Source organism: Micropterus salmoides, unplaced genomic scaffold (assembly GCF_014851395.1).
Source record: "Micropterus salmoides isolate LMB-PRFRI ecotype aquatic unplaced genomic scaffold, ASM1485139v1 Ms_hic_scaffold_9, whole genome shotgun sequence".
NCBI lineage: Eukaryota > Metazoa > Chordata > Actinopteri > Centrarchiformes > Centrarchidae > Micropterus > Micropterus salmoides.
Window position 1 is genome coordinate 14047859 of NW_024044681.1, and position 19731 is coordinate 14067589.

A 19731-nucleotide genomic window follows, 5' to 3' on the forward strand; every position below is an offset into this window, starting at 1 on the left:
AACGACTAGCAAGAAGATACTCCCCAACAACAGAAGTCCATTCTTGGTTTTGAGAAACACCCTATGTGTGTTGCAATTTATGATGCGTGGTGCAAATGATCTAACATTTACCCTCAGTGCCCCGTGCACTCCAAACCATTATCTGAGGTTTAGCAGAAAAATGAATTTCTAATGCACTTTGGCAAATAAAAGCCTTTGCACTTTAATGGCACTAAAAGATGATAACGAGCTCAAACCCAAGACATTCGTTTATTGAAAGTATAATTTGATGTTTCCCCCGCATGTCTAATCATTTTCAACAATACAAAAAAAACTTAGTCTATGCTTTTTTCATTTTAATGAAATAAGCAGTTAAAAAGTAAAAGGATAAAAGCAGACGTGTAGGTAGTGAAGGATGGAGTGGGGGTGATAGGGTTAAGACATCACAGAGCTTGGCGTCTCCTTCCAGACAGCGCGGGGAAATCGTCAGGCAGTAATGCGTGATCTCTACAGGTGGGACAGGTGCTCTGCTCCTTCAGCCACGACCTTATGCACTGAAAACAAACAGGACAAAGGCTGCACTTTAAAACCAGCAGCAGAAACTGAGAACAGCAGTCACTGTCCACACATCAAATCTAATCTTGTTAAATTTATTTATCTCCTTTTGATGGAAACTAGAACAATTTGATTTTGATGTTATTCCGCTCTTTGACAGATGGTGGCAGTAACGTGCAAAGCAGCATAACAATGCACAGTGAACAAGCAGCGACTTCTTTGGAACCGTTTTATAAGGAAGGAAAATCACATTTGTTCAAACCTGGAGGATACACACAATGCAATATTATTGTTCTCCAACGGAAATTTTCAAGACCATACAGGATTCAATTTAATATATTGAAACATCAGTGTCTTTGCTCACCTCGTTGTGGAAGCCGTGTCTGCACTCCAGCACGCAGACGTCCTCTGGATTCATGTCATCGTGACAGATGATGCAAGGATCCTCAACGTTCAGCTGCAATCAAGACAAAGACACCAAGCAAACTTTCAGTCACGCTAGCACCTCCAGAGATGCCAATGTAGGTTAATGGATTGTTGAGAGATCTGTTAAGACACTTAAGATTTTACTTTGCTTTATGACCACCTATTAACATCTTGCTTTTGTCTTCAGTGTGAAAGAGTACGATCGTTATTCACTCCCAGGTCAAATGAATGAAGTAGTCACAAGTAATGGAAACATGACATCCGGTTGGACACGCTAATTTTCGCCCCCTTTTCCGGCTCATTGCTATGAGTAAATAGCTAGGAACATTATTTTTTACAGTTTGTGAGAGAGCTTATCCTGTTGTGTGTGAAAGTGAAATAATAAGACGTTACTGGCACTGTAAGAAATAGAACCTATTGAAAATGCTGAGTGAAAGAGGCATTGCTCGCAGCCCAAGCTAAGTAATACATAAAAGTAAAAAGGTGCTGAAGAAAAAATTGCTTGCAGTAAAAAGATTTTTAAAAAGTAATGTAACATTAACACCGGCCTCCGTGCTGCTTTCTACTGTTTCCTAACCGTGTTATCTGGAACCTGTGACATCCAACATGTCACGTCTCGTCTACCAGAAAGGAGTCATTCATCCATATTTAAATAACTTGCATTTCCGTGCTAATTTTAGTGTAAAATGTGTATTAGCAAGTGTCAGCATACCAACCACTTCACTGTATACAAAAAAATCAAAAAACAAAGTACCGCACACTGATCTGACTTTACTACCTTTATTGTGAGCAACGTGTTTTGCCCATTGCTTCTTCAGGCTCACACTTCAAATGTATACATTTACTTTACAACAAACTTTGGACTTTAATTTTTCCCCATCTTCTGCCTGAAGAGAAGCACTTGTTGACCTATTTTAAAATCACTTCTCAAGTCAAATTTACTCCCTCATGTTTCATCCATTTTATTCTGTATTTCATCTTTTTGTATATTTTACTATTGTTGTTGCCTGATTTTTCTGCTTTGTGTTGTAAAGCACTGATCCTAAATAAAATCTGGCATCATTTAAAATGTGAAAGGTAAATCGTTGTGGGAAATTGTGATGGGAACTTGTTTATCTATTTATGATGTTGTATAGATTAAATGATTTGTCAAAGTAGTGAGAGATTAATTAGTAAGAGAGAGAGAGAGTTACAACTAGGACTGGACAATAAAACAATATTTTTTTCCCAACAATATAACAAATGTTCAATAAATATTCAATAGATGTTTGACTTTATTCACTTGAATCATACATTAATGAGGAATATTTCTTTTTAATAAGATGTTTATTTTGTTGAGGAAAAAGCTTTTACTTAATTTTACTCCTGCATATTTGTTGACAAAGATTTTACCATAATTGTTTTGAATGTTCTACCTCAGATTTGTGAAGTGATCCACTGTTTGGCATCAAATGTTGACCATAAAGAAGAGTTTAAACCACAACTCTTCAACTTTCACTCAGGAGCAAAAATCAGCCTCTAAATTCATAAGAAATAACGATTTGTTACTTATCGTGATAATTAGATATCAAAAGATATGAAACTTTTTCTTGTGATAACATTATCGGGGCATATTGTTCAGCCCTAGTTACAACCCTAATCCAGGCTCACATTATCAGAAATGTCTTGTAAGTGCACTGTTACACACGGTTAGTTGCTGCTTCAATTCAAACTCTTGGAGTGTGTCAGTGTAGTTCATAGTAATGGATGATCTTGGACTCACCGCGCTGGACTGTGTGGCTCTCTGGGGTCCGAGTGGTTGCCAAACTGGGGTCACGTAAGGAGGGGTCACATATCCCCCGGTTTTTGATTTGGCAGCAGAATTAAGCTTCTCCTGAGAGAAAAAGACAAAACAAAATGTGACTTGTTTTCAGCTGACTGGGCTGTTAATACCACAAGCTCTTCCGGTAACAGAGACCTGAGTGGGCACCTCTGTGTCGGTCTAGGTCCAAATGACTGATTTTAAACATCCATATTATATTTGAGGAATTAACAACACTACATTCACAATAGCACGATAATTTTTAATTGAGAGTTGTTACACCGGCTCCTACACAGACTTATTTTTAGTCCAGAAAAATCACTTAATTTGTACCTGTCTTATTGTCCCATTGTTTTTTTAACTTGTTCTTATTTACTAGATTTTCCTGTTTTTATTCTTACTGTATGTTACTCTTTCTATTTGATAAGTGTCACATGAATCCTTGCATGTGAAAATTAGTCATAAGTGTCTTCAGAAATGAACCGAGGGTTCTGTCAAGCTGCAAAAAAAAATAGAAAATCAAATCACCAATGTCTCTGAATGTCATACTGAGGTGATACAAAAAGAAAATTATTCTGGCCGATTCCACGAGCTCGACAGGAGAATATTTTAACGGACAGACAAGCACCACAAATGTGGAGTTTTGCATTTGGCTTTAATAGAAGTTATTCATGTTTCAAAGAGAAAAGGCTTCAAGGATTTTATATCTGATCCTCAAAGCATCTCCGGGAATCTCTTCCAACCAGGCTACTCTAGAAGTTTTCATCTTCAGAAAGACTTTTTCCAAATACAGCTGTTGTCTTTTATTCGTCCATTACGATGTATTCTGTCTAATCAGGTCTGGTAGAGAGACCTGTCGTATTGCTGGGCCTCTCTGGTCTGTTTGTCATTGTGTTTAAAACTCCAGTGAATCCAGGCAAGCGGACCTTCACCTCTGATCACGAGGTCACAGGAAATAAGTAAAACCTTTACATACCTGATTGTCAAGGATCAGTTGGGTCACTCCGCCGACCATATCCTGCAGCGCCATGTTGCTAAAACTTCCACCGCTGGTTGAACGGAACTCCTGGACAAATCTCATCAAGTCTGACCTGAACACAAAGACACACACAATTTATTTTAATGTATTTTATTGCCTACATTTGTCCTGCAAGTGGATATCTGCCAGATTTCTTGAAGGTCGGGTATGCGATTCTGGGGAAAACAAATCCAATACACTGTCTATCTCCTTGAGGACCGCTAGCTGTCTGTTCTGTGTGTGCGTTGAAAACTATGAAGTACACAGCCTTGACAGGTGGGCAACATTAGTGTTCCCATGTTTAATCAGAGTTTCACTGAACCATTTGTTCACTATTGTTTTGTCAGTTGTGGTGACGTTGGCTATAGAAGCAGGAAAGCTGGGGGAGGGGTGCATTTGTTTGGCTGTTCAAATATCAACAATCTTTCTCCTGAATTAAATACCCCAGCTTTAGATCTAAAAGGTTTCTTCAGTTTGTTTCCATTCTTTGTACATACAGCACAAGACTGTTACCAAAAACAACTGAGTTTAAGCTTTTTGTGCCAAATAATTATAAAATTAAAAATGCACGTTGTGTAGTAAAATTACAGAAAAAGCAACTTGCCCATTATACTGGATTTGTTAAGGCCGATTATCAATATTAATAGTTGGAAATCTGAAAAATTACATATCTAAATGATATTTTTAACAATCAATACTGATACAAACCTCTTAGATGTGCTTTTTTTTGAAGAATTATAAACAAATTACAGAGAGAGAGAGACATGCTGATGCTCTCTGGTGGACAAACTATACGGTTACTAAATTACATAGTTTTGAGGTATTTCTGTACTGCAGTTTCTAGGTGCTTATCAGCCGACGAATACACATACCAATATGTCTGCAATAAGCTAATGTTTGTCGATATATCTACCTGGCAGATTTGTTTAGCTCTACAAGAGAAAACTGAAAATACCATCTGATGGGAGGCAGCCATTTGTCTGTAAACAATCTGTGTACATCCAACGAGGGTTAAAATGAAGGGCAACTGGACTTGGTTGAAGATACTGGAAGACGTTTCGTCCCTTATCCAAAGGACTTCTTCAGGACTTCTTCAGAACTGAAGAAGTCCTTTGGATAAGGGACGAAACGTCTTCCAGTATCTTCAACCAAGTCCAGTTGCCCTTCATTTTAACCCTCGTTGGATAACTATGACCTGGATGACTGAGAATCTTCATAAAACAATCTGTGTACAAATTATGGGGGGAAATAATAATGGAAATTAGTTTTTTTAATACCAGAGTTAGCAGGTTAACTTGCATGCTGTCACAAGTATGTACAAGTTGGTATCAGCGTTACCTTGTATAGTCAGGGAACATGGTGGCCAGGCGCTCCATGGCTTTGTCAAACACAGTGCTGTGTGGAGGCTCCAGAGTCCTGGTCGGAGGTTTGTGCTGCAACTGAGCCACCGGCCGCTCCGGCTCAGTTGCAGACTGCTGGGTGAGCGGAGGAGAGCTGTGAGAGGACTGGGCTGAAGACGAAGGGACGAGGTCTCTGGCTGCTGCAGACAGCTGCAATATTAATATTTGCAACATTAATATTTTTCTATATTTAAATGGGTCATTACTGTTAAATTGCCATAGAATTTTTATTTTATTTTATTTTTTACTGTGTTTGATTTTTGATTAAGACATTCTACTATTAGAGATAAACAAAGCTACTGCCAGCCCGATAATATATTATATGCCACCATGAGGTGTCTGCAATGACTACCACATTTCCTCCATGAGAGCCAATACTCAGTCGGTACTCTAGTAGACTATTGCCGTCCAAGTAGCACAACTTTCCACATGATCCTACAAATATTTCACAATAAGAGCCTAGTTAGCATTGAAAGATTCTGTCCACAGAAACGCTAGAGATTTTTAATCTGAAACGGATACAGCAAGTTAATTTTTTTAACCATGTCTGACACATTCTACAGATAAAAACATTTAAACTGCGGTGAAAGTAGCAATGTTACTTAGAGCCCGACCGATATGAGCTAATTGCATTTAATCAGCATCGGCCGTTTATAAAAACAGAGATGACTATAAAAAAGAAACCTAGAGTCAGATCCTTCACTCATGTCATGGTATTGCATAGTTTGCCCACCAGAGGGCGACCAGCTGTAGCTCCCCTGTTAACACCACAAAAACCAGGAAAGAAAACAATCAGCTGACCAGAGTTTACTCATGTAGAAACCAAGGGGGTAAGCCAGAGATCGGACAGTGAAGCCGACCAAAGCCTGCATGTAGGGGATCCATGTAGGCCCCAAAATGACGTCAAACCCTGTGACACCTGTTGCACATGAGATGCAACTGTATTGCTTAGATTATAAACTCTCGGCATTCTAAAAAAAAACCCACAAAAAAAAAACTACTGCGATCATGCGCAGTACGTAACTGTACATTTATTTCAAACAGTATGGCAGTTCTAGCGAACGGTCCACATTTGTCCCTAGTTCATCACGTCTAAATATTCTCTAAAGTCATGTAACGTTACAGCAGCTCACGCTGCCCGTTGCTAAATTAGCCACAAAGCTAATGCCATGTTCATCAGTGGAGGAGCGCTAACGTTAATGAGCCGTTAAACTATAGCTTCTAACATATTCTAAATATATCTGCAGCCGCCTGTCTGCATTTAGGAAAAGGTTTTATAGTCCACATACATACTAGCTTTCAACATCTGCCTGTTCGAAGTGTAGTTTACACAGTAAAGGGGTCTACTATCCAAATCATTCTTAAGATCAAAATATCAGCTCATAAATCGGCTCTTTTTCACTTTAATATTGGCCCCCCAAAAAAATCTCATGAGGAAAAAACAGGAAAAGCCGAATCTCTAGATGATGTGCTGCTCTAACCTGTTAACATAGGCGCCAAAATGAAAAGCAAGCGGTCCTGCGATGCACACGTGCTGCTCAGGAAGGTTGTGTGGCCCCATGTAATTCACCAGATTGACTTTTACTACTTATATATTCTTTTTTACACATTTGTAATTAATTGAATTGTTCAAAAAATAAACAAAAGTTAAATCTGAAGTTAGAAACAAGTCAAAGATAATAACTTCAAATTGTTTTTTTTGTAAAACCAATAAAGAAAAGGATATTTATTTACAAATATATAAAACTGAAAAGCCTCCTCCATGTTTGAGAAGCTTGAACTAATGTTAATAAACTGTAACATGCTGTTCTTCTTAGGCTGTACTGTTGAAATGTCTTACTGGAGGTTCAGGCTGGTCGTTGATGCTGACTGGTAGCAGCTCGCTGACTCTTCTGCCGTTCTTCACTTGATCCATTTGCTCCTGGAACTGAGCCTGTGAAACATACAGAGACAAGTCTTACTAAACATCTGGTTTAACACACCCACACGCACACTCCAACACCCCCCCCTCCCCCCCCAAGGCATCCCTCAATTCAACACCATTGATCCCGTAAATCCTGGACACTTCCATTAAAAATCAATAAATAGCTTGTTTCAGCGGTGAAGTCTTAATTTCTCAGTCGCCATAATGAAAAAGTCAGTTGCACCTTGTTGAAGAAAAGCCAGAAGTTTGCTTTACTGGTCTGAAATGGTCTGGCCACATTCTTTTAGCAGTGCAAATGAGTCCTAAGCCAAATTGATGGCTTTCCTGACTTTGGGGGCGCAGGGGTCGTTAGCTGCAATAGCACGGCAACCAGGGCACAGAATTAACACCCGACAAGGGCCAAATGTGTGTAGATTGAACATCAGACGGCTGTAAATGTTTGTTAAAAAATTGTTACATGACAAAAAAAATGACAAAAAAAAAGTGAGTTTTAACATTATTTACTGGTGCACAGCTTCTGTCCTCCATCTATGTCAGACACACAATTTGTTTAGGAGTTTCTAAACTCTGTCGTGAAATTGGCAGTCTTGAGCGTCTGTTTAGCGCACAGCATCACGTTTCATGTTCCCACTCTGCTGTTGAAATAGCAAAAATAAATATGCAAAATCCAGTTAGAAACATTTCAGGTGATGGTCACAATTTAGGTTTAGGGCCAGGTCAAAATTCTGAGTTAAAATTACTACTTCCTTAAAAAAAATTTTTTTCAACCATTCCCAAACACCCAAAATATTAAATTTACTATAAACAACTAATAAAACCAGCGAGGTTCAGTCATTTACCTCAGCAGTGGCGATTTTCTTTTCAACTTCTTGAACATCGGCTCTACAGCTGCTTCTTGCCATTTCCAGGTCTTGGGTTGGGAATCTGGAAAAGACAAAGGACATCACACACAAATCTGATACTAACTGGATTTCTCTGATAGCAGATCTGATCTCATTCCTCTTACCTGTGTGCTGCTTCGTCCAGTTTGGTCAGCAAAGCCTTGGCATTTGCCAGCTCTCTGTTGAGATCGTACAAACCCTGATCCCGACTACTCTCCATGACAGACAACTGGGGGAACAAAACAAGTGATTTACTTGACAAGCTCCAACACAGAGAAGCCAAGTACTGTCTTTTTTCTGCTTGTTAGTTCACTGTCAAACTTGGAGGACACCTAATTGAGACCCCGTCTACACTACTCCGTTTTAGTTTAAAAACGGAAAATTAAAAGGTATACCATCTCCGTCCACATGAGCGTCATCAACATCAGAGTTGATCTACGTCTATACTAAAACGACTGAAAACACATCTAGTGGCCATTCATGTACACCGAGCATGCACTTGCTGGTGTAAACATGAAGCAGATGGTCTATTCTGTAGTTACAGAAGATTTGGAGAAAGAATAAAGTACTGCAGACGATGATCCACAACAGATTTTATTTTGCATGGACCAATAACGAGCTGGGACTGTTACTGAATATAACAATGAAGTTAAAAGGGGCGGTGGCGGCGGAAAACAGACCGGGAGTTGTCGCAAAGTAAATACGGCGACATAGCCTACACAGTACAAGTGTAAGCTATTCATAGTTTTCAGTCACGTGACACGTGCGGTGACCTGGAGGGCAAAACAGACCAAGATAGTGGCTCACACCGGACTCCCTCCTAGAGACGCAGCAAAAGTCGTTCAATTTTATTTGGATCACCTCTCAACTCAAGAAAAACACAGATATGGAGACAAACTGCAAGTGTTGGGCATTTTCGATCCGTATACAGCAATCGCTGCCATATTTCTGCAGCTAAAAACCGCCCTGCCAGTGCTCGACTGTGGTAATGTTTACGTTTACCTTGAAGGGAATCACTCATCTAACACAGCTTTCCTCGTCGATTAATGCATTTGAAAGCACAACAACCATCCATCATTTTAACATATCAACGTAAAAGTAACAAACTCAATGTAACAGTGTTCACTTGCTTCCTGGTTGACGTCAGTGGAAAATAATGCCTTTTTTGCCCTCCAAGGGAGCGCTTTCCTTTCACGTGGAAACTATGAATACGTGTTATTTGCACGGTACAAGATATTTTAATAAAAATATCAAGTCAAAACCTCTGTCAGCAGCATCGTGTTTCTACATTACATGACTTCTGAGAGCCAATGGTGAACATCCACGTCATCTAGAGCTCAAGACCAACGGCGTCCTGTCGTCCTGGGGACGACAGAAAATGTGTTTGGGACAAAGAAATATTCTGTACGATGTCTCTAGGACAAAAGGTAGGCCTATGAGTTTATTTATTACGATCACTAGGAAATGACAAACTGAACCGACCGAGCGCTGACTACAACGGAGGCCGTCTTCACACGCCGTTACTACAGTCACGCCAGACTCACACAAGAGGCTAGCTGCTCACCGGCTCCCGCGGTACGGGTCCATCTGTCCTCTCAGTCACAAACTGCTTGCTGACCTCAATTGCGCTGTGTAGGCTTGCATTAAGCGCCACACATCAATGTTGAAGTGAAAACCAAATCAATATTCTGATAATGTCGCTAGCGGCGAGATTGATCTCCACCCAGTTGATGAAACTCTGCATACGGCATGATCGTAAAGAAACCCCTGCGCGCCGAGACGCTGCCAGCGGACTCGCTTGTACAGTTTTGCATTAAACATCTAAAACCTTAAACACAATCTGGCTCTGTTTGGGGCTGTCAGCTGCACTTTATCGGAGCTGCAGAAGTCAACATGAGGATTTGCGCAGAGATGTATGCCTGACTGGCAGTGTTGGTTACAGTTTCTACCTCTGATGAAATGCAGTGCACTTGTCTCATTCAGTACAGTCTGAAGGGGAGGGTAGACTTTTAAAAAAAAAGATTAAGAATTCTAATTAAATAATGATGTTAGTCTCAAAATATTGCGATTTTCTTCTGGACATGTCAGAGAACAAAGATATGTGAGATTGTGAATGTGCAGAAAGTTTTGAACATGAGCAGAAAAGCTGCTGAAACAAAGTCCAGGAGTTGAAATTAAATAATTTATCATTGAGGTAAAAAGGTGCCCCAACAGATAACTTTTCAGTTTTGTTTATAAATCTTTTTGTTTGAATTAAGCAAAAATAAATATTTATTTTTATCAATTTATCATCAGTTATTATGTCAACTAACAATTGCAGGAGGATAATAAAGCAAAGAAACAACATTTTGATTTTGGGACCCTTTACGTTAACTTCAGGACGGTTCCGGAAAAGGAGGTCAAAGTTAGTCTGGAGCCCTGACGTCATCATTTCTAAAGTCTTCCGTTTTTGCCCGTCTTTACTAAAACGCTGTCCGGGGTTGTCAGCGTTTTCAAACTTCTTTGTTTTAGGTCGTTTTCGCCATTTTAGTCCGGACAGGAGGTGCAAACACAGCTAAAGGTCTCGGTTCATTTCACGAAAATCCAGTAGTGTAGATGGGGAAACAATTAATTCCTACATGCACTGCGAATTTCTTGGAAAAAAAAAAAAAAAAAAACACAACAGGATTTCAATTGATTATTTTATCTTAACTAAATGTTTCTAAAGCACCAACAGTAACACTCACAATAACCAGGACCCACCTGAGCTGTGCGAGACCTCCTGGTAGACGAGGTAAACAAGACCTTACAGTGCTGGATCTCGTCCTCCAGACTCATCTTCTCAGCTGCTGAGTGATTGCTGAGGGATCAATACGAAAAGTCGTGAACAAAAAGTCTGTGAGGCTTTTAGTTCATGCTTCACTGTCACCTCTCACTCGCCGCTTACCTCAGCTCTAGAAAATAATTCAACTTGGCATCATAGCTGCTTTTCTTCTCTCTGATGTTTCGGTCAAGCCTATGCATGAAGAAGAAGAAAAAAAAAAAACACATTTACAAAAATAATCAATCGTCACTTGTACAATGATAGAAATAATTTATGTTTTGAGTGACAACTTAATTCATGTTAATAAATGATGCTTAAATAGGTGGATGCAGGGAACAAATACAATAATGGCCCAGGTGATCGGCCTAAGGCTTACCTCCCGCATTCCTCCACCAACTCTTCTATCTCCAGCTTGAGGACCCTCAGTACTTCCTGGTTGGCTTTCTTCTCTTTCTGGTCCTTCTTCACTTCCTCTTCTAGCTTCTGCTGGAACAGTGCCAGCTCTTTATTGGTCACCTTCACAAGACAAAAGCAATACAGTTTAGACATTCAGATTCGGCTCATCACTTATAAATTTACTTTAATTATAACTGGTTATGGACGTACTTGTATGTTGGCAGTGATCTTCTGTACGTCTTCCTCAAGGAAGGCGATGTCTTCTGCGTGCCTTAGATTGACTTTGTCACTGCCGGTTTTCATTTCCTTGATCTGCTGCTCAAACTTCATGTTGCTCTTTTGCTTTTTGTTGATGTCACCCTGGAAGAATAAACAAGGCCAAAAAGGATGACAACTTGAACATAAAGCTACACTCATAAGTCAGCCAGGCTGCAAAGCAGAAAAGCTAAAAGTAATTTGGAAACAGTAGCGACATGCAAATTTTATCTGAACTTCAAGAAAATCAGCTATAGAAATCGCAAATTAATGCACGTTTCCATCGACTCCTGTTAAGCTAATATTAGGAGTTGGTTTGTCGAGATAAACGGTTGGTGGCGCCAACACTACTGCAGAAGAAGAGGGCGATGTTTGCAACGTAGATGTTTAAGTGCTGTACAGAGATTAAAAAAAAACACAAACATCAATTTACAGGTTATCACATACATATAACGTATATCGTTAAAACACTAACAAAATTAGTAAGAGGAAGGGCAGGAGCTGCCACCGCAAAAGCACGGTCCCCTTTGTTTGCGACGGGTTTTAAGCACTCTCAGGAGAAGTTTGTCAACTGACCTGAGCGAACGGGTGGGTGTATAAGGATGAAGCAGCTCAGATAAATAAGGGGGGGTAAGGCCATTCAAGGATTTAAAAGTCAGTAAAAGAAGTTTAAAATCTGTCCTAAATTGAATGGGTAGCCAATGGAGTGAGCGTAGAACTGGGGAGATGTGTTCATATTTACGTGTTCCTGTTAGAAGACGAGCTGCATTGTTTTGCACCATATGGAGACGGGCGAGAGACGATCCATTCATCCCAACGAAAAGTGCAGTCCTTCATGTATTAATGCGAGTATGGCAAGCCGTTTTAACATTTTTCCCTTAAAACATACTAGCTATTTAAAAAGCTACTTGTTCGATATAGTTACTAGTAACTTTCCATTTTACTAGTATCTATTTAAGCCTCTTTTCCACAGCTCGACTGGACTTTTTAGGCTTTCCATTGCGTAAAAGGAGCAGGTGAGAGACCAACTGTGTAGAGAAGTGATGGCGGAACAAAAATGAGCTTGAAAGTTTTTAGAGTTGAGAAGCTCCGCAAGTGGCGGCAGGAGGAGCTTAAGAGGCCGGCCAGCCGCCCACTCACAGAGGCCGCTGCAGCAACAACGGCAGAGGAAAACACAGCTATAAGGTTTTCATACTGCTTATCCGTCTTTACATTCTGAGTAATGTTGAAACTTTTTAACTTAAATCAAGAGACAGCTGTGTGTGGGTTGCTGGTGTGTATACCACACTAGCGGGGTGCTGTCTCTGGGTACTATCTGCAATGGATAACGGAGCACGGCCAAACCGAATCAAGTTGAGCTGGTACTGCTAATTGAAAAACGACATTAAATACTAGAAATTATTCCAAAAGATACTGGTAACATTTGAATTCTAACTAGTTAATTTTCTTTGGTTACCAGTCATTTATTAATGTCTAGTAAAATGGCCTGTTGATAGTAACATTTTAATTGTTACTAGAAAGAATGGAATAGTTACTAGTAACAATTAAAATAAGCACTAGTATCTACACTAAACAAAATTATAAACACTTGTTTTTGCCCCATTCATCATGAGCTGAACTTAAGGATCTATGACTTTCTAGGCAACATAAGATTCGTTTTAAGGTAGACAGACTGTAGCATTACGCCACTGCGCTTTTGAGGTGAGTAGTATGTAGCTGCAGTTTCAGGACCGCAATCCTAGGTCGACTGGTTAACAGTGTTGCTGTGCATTACCACCGCCAATCCACTAGATGGTGCTGTCGCAAAAGAACTACAGTCCTAGAGCTGCGGTCCCAGGATTGTGGGGGTCCTTAAACTGCACCTAGATAATATTGGTTGCGGTAGGCAACATAAGTTTTGTTTTACAGTGGACGGACTGCAAGAGTTGTTGTTTTCTTTTAGCTTGAAATAATCCTAATCACTATTTTCTCTCTTCCTCCACTTTGCAAACAGCGCCATCCTAATCAAGATGTGTACACACAGCGTAAGCGCAAAGTGCGACAATAATAAATGTCCGTGCGAAACAGTGTGCTATAGTTATATGGATTAAACGAAGCATCGATGCAAAGAATTTGCGTCAATGGTTTTTATTAATCAAATTAATCGATTAATCATTTCAGCCCTACTTGCATTGAGGACATTGTGACTTCTTGAATTTATGACATTTCTAATCAAGATGACAATTTACCATCAATAACAAAAATCGTTTCAAGACAAAAAATAAAATCGCTATCACCTAATTTATTGTCATTCAATTTTTTAAACTCCTAAATATATAAGTCTGAATTGGTCTGACTCTAAACATTTACAGATAAAGCATGAAGATATATGGTACTCACTTGGCAGCTCTCAAAGCGCTCATGAAGTTCTGTATTCACCGCGACACTCCTCATTGTCTCCTGACATGTCTGAGAGAACACAAAAAAAAAAAAAAAAGAGCATTTCAAACATACACACACAATTCAGCATGCATTAAAGTTTTATTATATTCTATCTGATTCATTTAAAAAGCCGGTGAAATGCTGCTATTAACCTGTGCTGATGCATGTTTCTTTAAAAAGCTTTCCTCAGTCATCATTGAAGCGACATCAGGTGAAGATGGATCATTTTCAAAAACTCTGCCTTCAAACTCACTGGTATATAGGTCCAGCTCCTCATACACATAAGGTAAATAGTATTGTTCTTGCTGTTGACTTTCACCATTTGTCCAGTGGGGAAAGAGATCATTCCCTGCCAGAGTAACTCCAGTAGCTGACTGGCCAAGTGGAGGAGGCTGGGAGCCAAATACATAAGGACTTGGGAGGATAGGATAGACTTCAGTCTGTGCGGATGAATAACTATCCACATAGCTTGTGAAAGCGGTGTCAAGATCCGCATGCAAATCAGGAGATTGAGAGTTAATGTTAGGATCCACTATCACGTCAAGATCGTCCAGGCTGGCTCCATGTCCAGCCTGCTGCAGGGAAACTGCGTGCCTAGTCAGGCCGATACACCTCCCCATTTTTATGAAGCGAAGGGAGTCCAGGAGGAAGGGCTCGAAGCCACCCGCTTCTTGGATCTTCAGCTGAGCCTCAGCAGGGAAATTTTCCAGTTCACCCACCAGCAGAGGGTCCTCAGCAACCAGGGGACCATGCTCCTCCAAGATCTGAGCAAAGTAGCTGCAGGAGTAGAGAGACATCCAGATATTCAAATCAAAAAAGAAGAATATGTATGTGTATGTTGTCAAGTGCAAATAAACCAGAAACCCACTAATGCTTCAATCATAGCCAAAATCCCAATCCGCTTTAAGCTTCCAAATGCTGATTTTATATTGTTTTATTTATTTTTATTATTGCTGAAGACGACCATGGATGTGAAAAAGGCAGTAAGTAAACCTTAAGTTTAGAGTATCTTGTCACAAATACACTGAACAAAAATATAAAACGCAACCCTTTTGTTTTTGCCCCCATTCATCATGAGCTGAACTCAAAGATCTAAGACTTTCTCTATGTACACAAAAGGCCTATTTCTCTCAAATATTGTTCACAAATCTGTCAAAATCTATGTTTGTTGAGCACTTCTCCTTTGTCGAGATAATCTATCCACCTCACAGGTGTGGCACATCAAGATGCTGATCAGACAACATGGGTATTGCACGGGTGTGTCTTAGACTGGCCAAAATAAAAGGCCACTCAAAAATGTGCAGTTCTATCACACAGCACAAAGCCACAGATGTCGCAAGTTTTGAGGGAGCGTGCAATTGGCATGCTGATTGCAGGAATGTCCACCAGAGCTGTTGCCCGTGAATTGAAAGGCGTTTAAGAGGATTTGGCAGTACATCTAACCGGCGTCACAACCGCAGACCACGTGTAACCACACCAGCCTAGGACATCCACATCCAGCATCTTCACCTCCAAGATCGTCTGAGACCAGCCACCTGGACAGCTGCTGCAATGCAACAATCCGTTTGCATAACCAAAGAATTTCTGCAGAAACCGTCTCAGGGAAGCTCTTCTGCATGCTCGTCATCCTCGTCGGGGTCTTGATCTGACTGCAACTTCGTACAGCCATTGAAGAAGAGTGGACCAACATTCCACAGGCCACAATCAACAACCTGATCAACTCAGATGTGTTGCACGGTGTGAGGGAAAGTCTTAGACCTTTGAGTTCGGCTCATGATGAATGGGGGCAAAAACAAAAGTGTTGCATTTATAATATATATTAATATTTGTTCAGTATATCTTTTAAGCTTTTTTTGTCTACAGTAGTTGTTTCCCCATCAACTTTTTTTATGTGCATTTTGAAGTATCGCATTAGACATTTTGATGGAAACAGCAACATTCAAAATTAACTTCAAGTTCGGAAAAACGTTTTTATGCTCGCTTGTGGTGGATTTTGTCTTTTTCTAAAAAGATTTAATGCACTAAATGGGAGATGAAAACACCTTTGCCGCACAAGTTCTGATGTAGCTGAATGTCATTTGTTCGCTCCAAACTAGTTGGTGGCAGTGTGCCTAATTCACATTTTCTTTTTTGCAACACTTTAAAAATTTGCTTAAAATTAGATGGAAACATGGCTTTTGAAATGTTTAGTCCTAATAGGGCTAACTCTGTGCGCTTTTGCCACAGTGCAACATCAACCAGTGGGACATCACGATGGCCAATCAAACACATGCAAACACAGATCCGACATTTCTTTGTAAGATGATTAACCCATTTCTGCTGTTTACCTCTTGATCGCTGAGACAATTGTTGTAAAATCCTGTCTCAGAGTTTTATAAACCATTGCACACACAACCCCCTTTGTTGTAGTCAAATTCTCAGTCCGCCTCCTTAGATGCAGATTAGGGCAGTCTCACATGCGTAGAGCAGCCTCTTCACTCAGACAGAAGGAACCCTGTTGTTGTGCAGATTTACTGGTAAATATGGAAATTAGAAGTTTCCCTCCAGAAACATACAAATACCCTGCTTTGCATGATAATTTGTCCTGCTGTTTAATCTGTCCTTATATTAAATTCTTGAAATCAGATCTACTCCTCCCTTGTTGAAAAATCCAGTGAATATGCAAACACTTTTTTGTTGTTGCAATGTGTATTTGCACCGGAGGCTTCAAGTTTGCACATCATACATGCGTTTAAAACTAGTGCTCATTTGCTCTTAAATTGAGATTTAAAAAGATGAGCACAGAGAAACTCTCCTGTGTGTCAACAGCCTTCTAGTGTCAAAGTCAGCACATACGTCATTCTGCATATTGAAGCTCAAACATCTGAGTGAAGTAAAAAAAAATAAAATAAAGAAATTTGTATTATTATTATTAGGTCTGCAATTCATTATTATGGTGATGTCACAGTGGATAAGACGCATGCCTTTGGTGTGGGAGACCTAGGTTTCATTCCTACTGTGACATCCACCAATGTGTCCCTGAGCAAGATTTGTTGACATAGAACAAAATTGTAAGTCACTTTGGATAAAAGCGTCAGCTAAATGACATTTTTATTATTTTCATTGATTATTTTCTCAATTAATTGATTGGTTGTTAGGTCCATAAAATTGTAAAAAATGTCAGTGTCTCCTAAAGTCCAGAGAAATTCAAAATAGTTGAATCATTCATACATACACACACACACACACACACACCGAACTATAGCTTTCACTTACTCGTACAAACTCTCTTTCGTTGGGTCGGGGTTGTTGTCCAAAACATTTTTATAGTGACTTCTCTGTCTTGTGCCGTTGTACTGCTCCTCAAAATTGGCCACCTGATCTCGAAGGTGACCGGGGACACTGAATGGATCACCAGGGTGAAGGAATGATCTGGTGATGTGAAATCTCAACGTTATAAAGCAGTCGGTAACAATAAAACAATATTGTGTGTCCATGTGGAGGATGCGACTTACAAAGAGTCATCTTCAAAAAAGTCTTGGTCCCATTCATCTCTTGGAGTTACAGCTCTCATCCCTGACACAACAATAACACCCTGAGAGGAAGATGACAGGAAACACTTCAGAGTGATGCTACGCTGCTATATTCTCTTTACAAGCGACTACTAGTAATCAGACTTCTGACCTTTGCCTCTTTCTGTTTCTTTTTCCGGCCTCGACTCTTGATAGGAGAATTCTAAAATGAGAACAATTTGAATGAGAATTAACTCAAGAATGAACTTTGAAACTCAAGTTTAATGACATCTGCTTAATGCCTAATTTAATAATACGAAAGATGTGTTATATTACATTAAAAAGAATAGTTCAACATTGTGGGAAATATGTGTATTTGGGTTGAGCGATGTCTACAATGAAACATCAGGATGAACGATGACGTCGGGTGGGTTAGTGAGTTTAGAGGTGCTGGTAGGCAAATGTACCTTTTTAATACCACATAAAAAGCGATTTAAATGTTTGAGGTCATTTCAGAAGGGACAAATACTAGAATTTTTTGATATTTCTATCACGTTTTTGTAAGAACTTCCCAGCTGTACACAATAATTCCAAGTAACTGAGCGACCTGGACCCGGAGAAGCGGCTGGAAAACAACTGATTAACCAACTGAAAAATAATTACTTTAGGTCATTGCTAAAATTGACAATTGACCACTATAAGACAATGAGCTACTTTGCTACTGTAGCTAGCTGTAGCAACAGCGTTTGAGACACATCTGACAAACCTTCCAAGAGGACAGAAAAGCCTCCTTTGTGCACAATCCACTGTCACAACAATCTCACTTATTTGTAGGTGTGTAAAATCTCCTGACAGACCTACAAACCACACACAAAAAAAAGGTATAAAATAATGATGTAATGAATAACAGTCTACAGTAGGCGAGAAAAAAATAGTTTTGTAAATTAAAATTTAGGGTTCTTACTACCTTATCCCTTTTTTGAGGAAACTGAATTCAGTGCTTTTTTAAGACCTTTTAAGAACTTCAGATCCTTTGTGCTCAGCGTTTCCATTTGTTTGTCTTTATGCTAAGCTGTGTTAACTGGCTGCTGGTGGTAGCTTCCTTTATACACAGTACAGTCGCTCGTGTTGATCTAACTCTGCAGGAAAGCAAATAAACGCATTTCCCAAAATGTCGAACTAGTCCTTTAAGTTTAGTTTATGTGGCAACCAACTTCATCCAATCCAGTGCATTACAACCCCAGGAAAACAAAATGCTATCAGGTTTATAAAGACTTACATTTTGACTTTCATCAGACTTTTTTAAGACTGAACAATGTCCATCTGAAAAACGAGAATTGGAAGTCAAATAGTGACGCAAGAGCAAAAATCAATATATGAACAACCCTTCAAAGTAAAGTTAAATATACATACCCATCATATCAAAATAATCATCCAGTATAGAGTGGCAGGAGTCATACTCATCTCTATGCTCCTCCAGAGTCCAGATAAAGAGTCTCATGTCATGAGGTGGGGCCTGTTTTAGGTATTCAGTCACAGTCAAGCCAATGCTTGAAAAAAGCTCTGGCCTAGTACCGAGCTTCTCTATAATCACATCCTGTAATGGGCCAAAGTTCAGCAAAAAAGCCAAGTCCAGCTGCTCCAAGTGTCCTGAGTAGCGCTCAATGAAGGATTTGGCGGCCGTCAGACCTAAAGAAAGCAGCAAGAAGGTTGTTTTAACTGATGTTCACACTTTCTGTGTGCCTTATGAACGCAAATGCTCACTTTCCAAGTTTGTGTCTTTCTTGAAGGTCCACAACACTAACGTGAACTTCAAAGTGACCCCATTTGTAAAATTACGATGTAACACAACAAACGCTGACCTGCGTTGTTGAGCTGGCACGCCCACTTGTTGAGTTTAGGATTAATTTCCAGACAGTTACTGAGTAGTTGGATGAGGATACGAGCCCAAACACGGTTCTTCCTCTCTAGTAGCAGCTCAACGGCCTGACCCAGAGTCTCCAGCGGCTCCTGCTGCCAGTTCAGTATCCTCCTAGCGACCTGGTTCCCCCTCGACGAGTCCAGCTCCAGCCAGGGCTTCAGACTGCTGGTCAGTGCAGACACGTGGAGGCCCTTCTCCTCCCTCAGCAGCTCCATGTTCTGGCTGATCTGCAGAAGAACTCGATCCCTGTACAGCAACCAGGCTGACAACACGGTGGAAACGCAACCAAAAGGTGACTGACCAACACATGTTCGGTGAAAATACATCATAAGTTACATGCAGCTAATAAGCTTAGCTAAAGCTACTGCTGCCTGCCAGCTGGTGTCCTGCTGAAGCCTAAGATTAAAATATTTTAAATTAATCAGAATCTTTAAAATCATTAAACCTTTATTTAACCAGG

At 40.0% G+C, this 19731-nt stretch overlaps 1 protein-coding gene across 1 annotated transcript in view; it reads right to left on the reverse strand.

The window, feature by feature from the left end:
* Positions 1 to 230: 230 nt before the first annotated feature.
* The window catches only part of ttc3 (tetratricopeptide repeat domain 3), a 39398-nt gene continuing 19897 nt past the window's right edge, over positions 231 to 19731 (reverse strand). Inside the window, exons 27-46 of the mRNA XM_038707720.1 lie at positions 19213 to 19533; positions 18764 to 19039; positions 18630 to 18673; positions 17523 to 17573; positions 17354 to 17433; positions 17115 to 17270; positions 14012 to 14636; positions 13818 to 13886; positions 11394 to 11543; positions 11164 to 11303; positions 10911 to 10979; positions 10727 to 10823; positions 8110 to 8213; positions 7943 to 8027; positions 7020 to 7112; positions 5118 to 5329; positions 3738 to 3852; positions 2723 to 2833; positions 899 to 991; positions 231 to 533 (exon numbers count right to left, since the gene is read on the reverse strand). Of these exons, the coding sequence (XP_038563648.1) occupies positions 423 to 533; positions 899 to 991; positions 2723 to 2833; positions 3738 to 3852; positions 5118 to 5329; positions 7020 to 7112; positions 7943 to 8027; positions 8110 to 8213; positions 10727 to 10823; positions 10911 to 10979; positions 11164 to 11303; positions 11394 to 11543; positions 13818 to 13886; positions 14012 to 14636; positions 17115 to 17270; positions 17354 to 17433; positions 17523 to 17573; positions 18630 to 18673; positions 18764 to 19039; positions 19213 to 19533 (3002 nt within the window). The 3' untranslated portion in view covers positions 231 to 422. The remainder of the gene's footprint in view (positions 534 to 898; positions 992 to 2722; positions 2834 to 3737; positions 3853 to 5117; positions 5330 to 7019; positions 7113 to 7942; positions 8028 to 8109; positions 8214 to 10726; positions 10824 to 10910; positions 10980 to 11163; positions 11304 to 11393; positions 11544 to 13817; positions 13887 to 14011; positions 14637 to 17114; positions 17271 to 17353; positions 17434 to 17522; positions 17574 to 18629; positions 18674 to 18763; positions 19040 to 19212; positions 19534 to 19731) is intronic.